The sequence below is a fragment of the Triticum urartu genome, chromosome 7 (genome assembly GCF_003073215.2).
Source record: "Triticum urartu cultivar G1812 chromosome 7, Tu2.1, whole genome shotgun sequence".
NCBI classification, from domain to species: Eukaryota; Viridiplantae; Streptophyta; class Magnoliopsida; order Poales; family Poaceae; genus Triticum; species Triticum urartu.
In genome coordinates, this window is record NC_053028.1 from 96,671,984 (window position 1) to 96,680,186 (window position 8,203).

The window sequence follows — 8,203 nt, forward strand, 5'->3', positions numbered from 1 at the left end:
TGCAGTGACACGGCCGTCCAAATCCAAATGGAATCTCCAGAGTTAAGGGCATTTTCTTCAAATTGTGGGACACAGAGTCAAGGGGTTAATTTAGTTTTCTTTCTGTTTTCATACCTAACTAGAGGCTAATGTGCGCTTCGCCCGCGCCGTTCGTATGTTGTTTTTTCTCTCTAGCAAATTGTTGTGGTCGGTTGCTTTATTTCGCTTTTATCCATGTTGGCTTGAATTTTAATTATGTTTTGATGGTATTTTTTTCGTTTGTATATCGTGATGGATTGTTAGAGGCGGTATTTGCTATCAGGTGAGAGTGAAGTTGCTCACAACGTGGTTGTGATGTTCTTACATGTTTCGGCCTCGGTGTCAGTCGATGATTATTGTGTGAGTCCCTCGGGAGCTCATTTTCTAATCACCTTAGAAATTACTATTCCACATTGAAACCATGCAATTCTTACTATAACTTCACATGGGTCGGCCACGGAGCTCTCACTCTCTCAGCTTACAACATGCTCCACTCCCTCGCTTATGAAAAGCTGGCTACCATTTTTAATCTGAAAAAGTTTGTTAAATCAAAAGATGTTCGTAGTTTTTTTTAAAAAAATCTTGAACTTTTTAATTTTTGTAAATTTAAAACCATTATTTTTTTAAACCATACGTTTCAAAAGTATCCATAATTTTGAATTTAGTGCAATTTTTTAAATATACTCAAACTTAAAAATATATTCTTCCGATGCAGGGATTGGTTCTCGGGCATGGACAGTATTAAAATCAAAAGAAGTAGCAAAAAATTCAAAAAATAATTGGCATGCATGATGGTCGAGTGCATGATGTCCGTGACAAATTTGATGGTGTTTGGACATATGAGTAGCCCTTAGTAAAAATACAAAATTTAGGCCAGTGAGAAAGTTTGAAAAAATGCATTATTCAGACCCTATTATGCTTTGTTGCCAAGAGCTCCTCAGATGTCTGAACACCACGAAATTGTTCCCGGACATCATGCATTTGAGTATCTCTCTCTCTCGGATCATCATTTTGCATCATGAGTGAAAAACAACCATAGCAAGCCTTGTCAGTTGAAGATTGTGGCCTGTGTGGGTCCGACGGCTCCTCTCGTAGTCTTGCATCATTTGCAAGCCTTATCAGTTGTCACTTGTCACCACTCCCACTCTGACTGACCCCTATAAAATCAGCCACCAACAGTCCAAAACTTTGCTTTCCATCGCCATCTCGCTCTGCACTGCTCGCCCCTTCCGCCTCCCCAAACAACACCGCTCCCCACCTCACCAAGCGTGCTGCTGCTGCTGCGGTGGTTTGGCTTCTTCTTCCTCTTCCCCTTCTCGCTTTGCCTGCTCGGTTGCTTGGTGTGGCTGAGCTGAGCTGAGCTGAGAGCACGGGCAGGGCTTGCTTGCTCGCTTCGTCACCTGGAGTGTCACTGTCTGTCTCTGCCTTTCTTTTTTCCTCTCTGTTTTGTGTCCTTGCTCTCCTTTGGCCTTTTGCTTTCCCAACCTCTTCCCGGCCTCAATAACGATGGAGACCCTGCGGCGGGTTCGTTCCTGAAGGCATCTCCTCCCGTCTCGTCGCCGCCGGAATCCAAATCCACCTGCAGTTTTTTCCTCTCTGATCTTCTCTTGTTCCCGGAGTAATTTCCGTTCAAGATTGTTTGCGGCTCTAGCTTTCCCCTCTGTTGTATTCAGGTGGTGCTGTTGTCGAGCGCTTGAGGGAAGTTCCTTACCCGCCACTAGCTTCTCAGGGCTGGCTCGGTTGTGTCCACCTAGTCCTCGTTCTTTCTGGGGATTGGTTCAGTTGGGGGTTTCTGTCTTTAGGGCTAGGTAGGAGGTGCTTCCATTGTACTAGTTGCTCTGAATTGGGAGAGGTTGGGATGCTTTTGGCCGACATGATGATGGAGGCCAGGAAGGGGTTGATGGAGAGGGAGAGGGACCAGTTCCCCGTCGGCATGCGGGTCCTCGCCGTCGACGATGACCCCGTGTGCCTCAAGGTTCTGGAGGTCCTCCTACGCCGCTGCCAGTATCATGGTCAGAGCCTGCTTGCACTTCATTGTGTGTATTTTTTTTTGAAGAAACTTCATTCTGCAGCTACTAATTAATTGTAGTTTCACTTATCAGTCATCTGATGTTACTTATGCTATTCCAGAGAGTTTGCTCTGCTATTTTTAGAGAACATTTGCTCTGCTATTTGCATACTGTACTATATAGTGCACTAGTAATTACTCTTGCTTAAATGCTTCTGAAACTGCAAGAGTTGTCACATGCAGAGTATAAAACAATTTGCTATGTTCTGAATTGCATATTACAGACATAAATTTTACAGATGGTTTAACACTCTCGCAATGTGATGCGACATATATGTAACTCCCTCCGTTCGGAATTACTTGTCACAAGAATGGATGTATCTACAACTAAAATATATCTAGATACATTTATTTTTTGGGCGAGTAATTCCGAAGGGAGGGAGTAGTTGTTATGCATCCTCTGCTTTCAAGTTTCAACAATTGTAAGCTGATATAAGAGCACATGTTGTCTCTTTAACAGTAACAACCACCAACCAAGCTGCTACTGCACTGAGGCTGTTAAGGGAGAACAAGGACATGTTTGATCTGGTGATCAGTGACGTCCACATGCCCGACATGGACGGCTTCAAGCTCCTCGAGCTCGTCGGGCTCGAAATGGACCTCCCCGTCATCAGTAAGTCCACAAGTTCCTCTATAATCATGGTACATGTTGTTGTTGAGTAATGCTAATGAAGTCCCATGTGTTAAATTAAAATATGGATGGGTGCTAATGAAGTACGTACCATTCAACTCAAGCAGTGTTATCGGTGAACGGAGAGACTAAATCTGTGCTCAAGGGGATAACTCATGGTGCCTGTGACTATCTCCTAAAACCCGTTCGCATCGAAGAGCTCCGGAACGTGTGGCAGCACGTTGTGAGGAGAAAATTCTGCAACCGTGAGCCGAACAATCTTGATTTCTGCAAGGACTCATACCACCGGCTCGGCCAGGCGATCTGTGACAGCCACAGGTCGTCTGACCAGAGCAACAGGGCCAGCAGGAAGAGGAAGGAACTGCACAGCGAGGAGGAAGACGAAGGCGAGGACAACGACGACGCCGCGGCGTCGAAGAAGCCGAGGGTGGTGTGGTCAGTGGAGCTGCACCGGAAGTTCGTCGCTGCCGTCAACCAGCTCGGGATCGACAGTAAGAAAAAACACCTCACCAGTCACCACGTTGCCTTTTTGCTTTCTGTTAAATGTTCTTGCAGGCTACAGCAAACCCATTTATGCTTGTGTCCTTTCTCTCTCGCTGATTGTTTGCAGAGGCTGTACCTAAAAGAATACTCGAGCTTATGAACGTGGAGAAGCTCACCAGGGAAAATGTTGCGAGTCATCTGCAGGTACGGCAGCACGGCATTTACTTCCATCACCACCTTTAACTTTAGCTATTGGATTGTTATCTCTTCCATTCATGATTCATGAGCCTGTGATGCACAGAGAGAAAACTTTTGCAGAACTTTTGATAAAATTGTCTGCAAAGTGGCCTTGTTTTCCTGTGTTAAAATTAAGAGGGCTAACAAACAACCGTTAACTGCGGAGCAGAGTAGAGCAGAGCTTAATTTGGTATTATGGATTGGAAACAAAACATAAATAGTATTTTGGTATACATACAACTGTTATTTGTGCTACCCTTTTTAACAAATATGTTAACATGCTCCTGGTGTCCATTCAAAATGAGTTCAGCTGGTCTGGAAACAAAACATATGCAAGAAACATTCTGTTCAGCTATACTGAATCTTTCAGGAAACCTGAAGAAGGAGATATCTAATGTGAATAGCTGCTTGCTCATATTATTCCTCACTAGTAGATTGGATCTGACATAAATTAGTATGTACTGCTGTACAAGTTTAATGCAGTATTTCGGTAGTACAGCTGTACAAGTTCAATGTAGCATTTTGGTATGTACTGCTGTACAAGTTTAATGTAGTATTTTGGCTACATTGTTTCAGTTTTATATAAACCGTCTAGAAGGAAAAAAAATATAGAAGGAAGACACTTGACACAGCTCAGTGGCTTATCTAGCCCAATGGGCCAGTTGTAAAATTGTTCATTGTCCACCCTCTAGATCTGCCCCTGCCGCCGTGTCCAGCTTACTAAACTATGTTTACCTAAAAAAAAACTAAACTATGTAAACCGTGCTGTACACCTTTTTGTTATATTTTAAAAATAAAACTGCAAAAGCTATGCATGACAATGCATTGACATATAGAAAAGTTATTAACAAGCCTACATTAAAAGTTAAGAAAATTCGTCAGATGTTAATATATACTGTAGTGCTTTTATGTAGCAGTTCCGCAAGAATTTCGATGCCAAACCAGAGAGTGGTTATCTCTGATTATAGGTCTTATTTTCTAGAACTCTTATGATTATACTATATCTCATGCATGAAACATATGCGATTGTGATCTGCGATTGACTTTATATGTGCCAATGCAGAAGTACAGGCTATACCTCAGACGGCTAAGTGCTGTGGCATCACAACAAGCCAGCATTGCTGCTGCCTTTGGAGGCAGAGACCCCTTTCTGCACATGGGAGCATTTGAAGGACTTCATAGTTATCATCAACCTTTTGCCCCTTCTTCTGGTCTTCCATCTTTCAATCCACATGGACTGCTGAGTGGTGCTGGTGCAGCAGCATTTGGGCTTCAGGACTTTGTTCCTTCCAAGGCAATTCAGTGTGATAGCAGCAATGGTGCAATAAGTCATTGCGCCGGCGATACAATCAAATTTAACATTGTGAGCTCACAAGACAACCAACAGGCAGATCTAACGCAAGGCTTGACCGCATCGTCGTCACTTGGGCAGAGGTGGATCCATCAAGAAACCAATGATCTGTGCTCTGTCTTTTCCAGGGGTGCTCTGGCCAGCACTATGTCTAGCACATTCCAGAGAATTACAAGCAGTTCACTACCACCAGAAGATCTTTTGGAGTGCACTCCACATATCAAAGTTGGAGCCCATCCATCTATAGGAATACAAACTGCAAGTTCAGGGCTGCTTGAAAGGTCTCAGCAGGGTGCTCTTCCAATTGGTGATGGATTTTCTATTGACAAGTTACCGTTGCACGTCTCGTTCGATGGCGCTGTCGCGACAAAACCGGATGCTAGCTTTGCCGCTGAAGAACAAGACATGGACCAAAAGGGGATATTTTCAGAAAGAATGACTGTTGGTGTTTGCCCTTCTGAGAGCCTCATAGCAGCCAACAATGCCAGATGTGGAGCCAGTTCTTCTGGTAGTACACTGCTGCTCCCTCATGATACGGAGCGACATTCGAAATACTTGCAGTTTGGAGTTGCAAGCAACTCTAGACATAGAATGGATGGAATGAGACAAGACCAAAGACTGAACAGTGGAGGTTTTAGCTATGATGGTGGTGCCATTGTGCCTGAACATTAACAGACCGATATGGACGATTTGGGAACTTCGAAGCTGCAGGGTGGGTCAATTCTAGCAGCTGCAACTTTGATGGCCTTCTCAATTCCATAATAAAAGTGGTAAGAACCTCGATTATTCTTTAACTTTTATATCGCCTTTTTCCACTCAAAATTTCACTACTTCTGATAGTCCATCTTTCCTTTCAAATAATTTGCACTAAACTAAGCCCAGTAACCAATAATCCTAGAATCTCAATGGTGATTTTTCTGAACCCATTATCTGATTTCAACACAGGAGAACCCGCATGTCATGACGATACTCCCCCTCTAGCTACCTCTTTCCCAGTCCTGCAGGCCTGGAGCAAGCGATATCCGACCAGCAAAGAGAGCCTAGCCTACAGGGGATGCCTCAGGAGGATAGATGATCGCCTTCGGATCCAACGACCAGACCATATATCTGAACGGAGCCGTCGTGCCTAGGGTTAAGGCCCGCGGAAGAAAGGAGCAGCTCCACGATCACCACCGGCGAAAGAGACGATCGCCACCGGAAGGATGGCGCCACCCACGTCACGGGCGTTCACCACTGTCGACCTCTTTGGCTCCGCCGTCGAGAAGATCTCCGAGGTGTGGGTGCTGGTGAGCGGCGCCCGGGCTGAGCTCCAGGAGGAGACTGTCCTGTACAAGCGTCCGCCTTTTTTTTTCTGAGACAAGTTTTTTTAGGCTTTTTTTTTGAGACAAGTACAAGCGTCCACGTGAGCATGTGTGACTGTCTAAGGCTGGTTTGAGAAGTGTTGTACAGTTGTACATTTGTTTTTTAGACAAACTTGCAAAACTTTATTAAGTCGTCACAATGTTTACAGGGACGGGTGGAAGATCTCCGGGATGGCCTAACCAGACATGGCGGCCACCTCCAAGAGAGAGTGCATGCTTTGCAAGATTATGAGCTTCAAAGTTTGAGCTCCTAAATTCATGACTAAAAGTACAAAATTCAAATGACGCTGAATGATCTAAGATTTCGTGTATGATTGCTCCATAACTAGGAACATTCTTCTTCTGGATATCTTCTATTACTCCTTTGCAGTCCGAGGCCACATGAATCCGCCTTAGGTAAAGATCATCTGAAAGGGCAAGTGCCTCACGCACAGCCAGGGTTTCAAGCACTTGAGGGTCGGCAATGTGTCTAAAAGCTAGCACTGAAGCTCCCAAAAAACTGCCCGTTGCATCACGACTGATAGCTCCTACGGCCCCGTAGCCTCCATGACGAGAAACCGCCGCGTCAACGTTTACTTTGGCGCAGTTCGCCAGTGGTGGCTGCCACTGCTTCGGCCTGGGTGCCCTTGCGGTAGCCGTCCTTGTCTTCGGCGTATGGACTACTTGTAGCTCAGAAATCAACCTTGTGATAAAGCCGTTCACTGTCACCGGTGACTGGAAAATAGCCTCATGAATCGCCTTGCGCCGCGCACTCCATATTGCCCACACCGTGACAATTGTCCCCACAAAGTCCTCCTTGGTCATTATTTCATGTATGTGAAACAACCAATCCTTGGACCATTCATTAGAGCATTCCTCCTGGGCCAAGATTTCGACGAGGTGTTCTGGCGCCAATGCCCAGACACTACTGGACATCGGGCAAGTGAAAAGAGCATGCCTCCAAGTGTCCCTTGCCCCACAGAGATTGCAGGTAAACTCTGATGACATATGGCGGTGGTGCAGGAGCTCGCCAGTAGGCATAGACTGTCTCGCGAGTCTCCACATGAACATTCGTACTTTAGACGGTACTTGTATATGCCATATGCTGCTCCACTGCTTACTCTCATGCTGGACATGTGATGAACCTTCAGATTCGTTCAGCCAAGCTTCCCGATGAATTTTTGTCCTCAATATCATACGGTATGCACTCCTGACACTGAATTTTCCATTGGTTTCTTCATGCCAGCCCCAAAAATCATCAACTCTACGTGTGCATAATGGTATCTTGAGAGTTGTACATTTGTTGTAGTATGTAGGTGTGCTGTGGCGATGCTGGGCTGTTAAAAGTACTGACCAAACCTGGCCAACAGGCCAGGCCGGGCCGGGCCAGCACGTCTTCCTGATTTCAAGCCCCTAAAAAAAACGATATGACACATTAGTTAAACGTGCCGCCTGTGACATGTTTATCCCTTATGGGCCTCTTCTGACCCGATTACTTAAAATATTCAAAACAAATCTGAAAAAATACAGGAAAACTACAGAAAAATAAAAATGAGGCAAAGGGCCTGTTCGGAGTCTCACCACTCCAGAACTCCACTCCCAGAGCGGGGGTAGTTTCAGCTGAAAATAAAGGAGCAGGGAAACACCCGCTCCACAGATCCTCGTATTTCTTGGAGCAGGCGGACTACCGAACAGGGCCAAAGTGTCATATGGGATAAACTTGAGCTTTATTAGTAGTCGTCTCATTGAAATCTTTCATTCTTGGAAGGAAAATGAGCACAAAGCCACACTCCAAATTACAAAAGGATAATAAAAGAAAAAAAGAAAAAGAAAATTTACAAAGACTACAACTATTCTTCTAATTCTTCTTTCTGAATGACAAGATTTTGCAATGTGGGTTGTCGTTCTTTGTTATCAGCGGTGTGTTGGGCTTTTTATTCTGGTAGTCTTCATCTTTCACGGTCATTAGTGTTTTCATCAGGGTGAGACTGGTTCCTCTCTCCTGAAGTATTCTTTCAGCTAGACTGAAAATATACTCCAATGATGTCGCTGACACGCATACTGGTAACACATCT

General features: G+C 44.8%; 1 protein-coding gene across 2 annotated transcripts; it reads left to right on the forward strand.

Annotated features, from left to right (window-relative positions):
- The first annotated feature begins 1,223 nt into the window (after positions 1-1,223).
- Positions 1,224-7,541, forward strand: LOC125521774 (two-component response regulator ORR22-like). 2 transcript variants are annotated; one of them, XM_048686838.1, is made up of 6 exons: positions 1,224-2,030; positions 2,547-2,699; positions 2,825-3,208; positions 3,328-3,404; positions 4,501-5,558; positions 7,445-7,541. In XM_048686838.1, the coding sequence occupies exons 1-5, from the start codon at positions 1,877-1,879 to the stop codon at positions 5,458-5,460; spliced, it is 1,728 nt and encodes a 575-aa protein (XP_048542795.1). In that variant the 5' UTR covers positions 1,224-1,876; the 3' UTR covers positions 5,461-5,558; positions 7,445-7,541. The 2 variants fall into 2 exon arrangements, with proteins under 2 accessions (XP_048542795.1, XP_048542794.1); XM_048686837.1 differs by lacking the exon at positions 7,445-7,541 and adding an exon at positions 5,734-6,301.
- Positions 7,542-8,203: the final 662 nt, after the last annotated feature.

Excerpts from the sequence above, each read along its gene's own strand:
- LOC125521774 (XM_048686838.1), top strand. The coding sequence starts at position 1,877 with ATGCTTTTGGCCGACATGATGATGGAGGCCAGGAAGGGGTTGATGGAG. Across the intron at positions 2,031-2,546 it reads ACGCCGCTGCCAGTATCATG|TAACAACCACCAACCAAGCT; the intron begins GTCAGAGCCTGC and ends TCTCTTTAACAG. Across the intron at positions 3,209-3,327 it reads CAACCAGCTCGGGATCGACA|AGGCTGTACCTAAAAGAATA; the intron begins GTAAGAAAAAAC and ends GATTGTTTGCAG.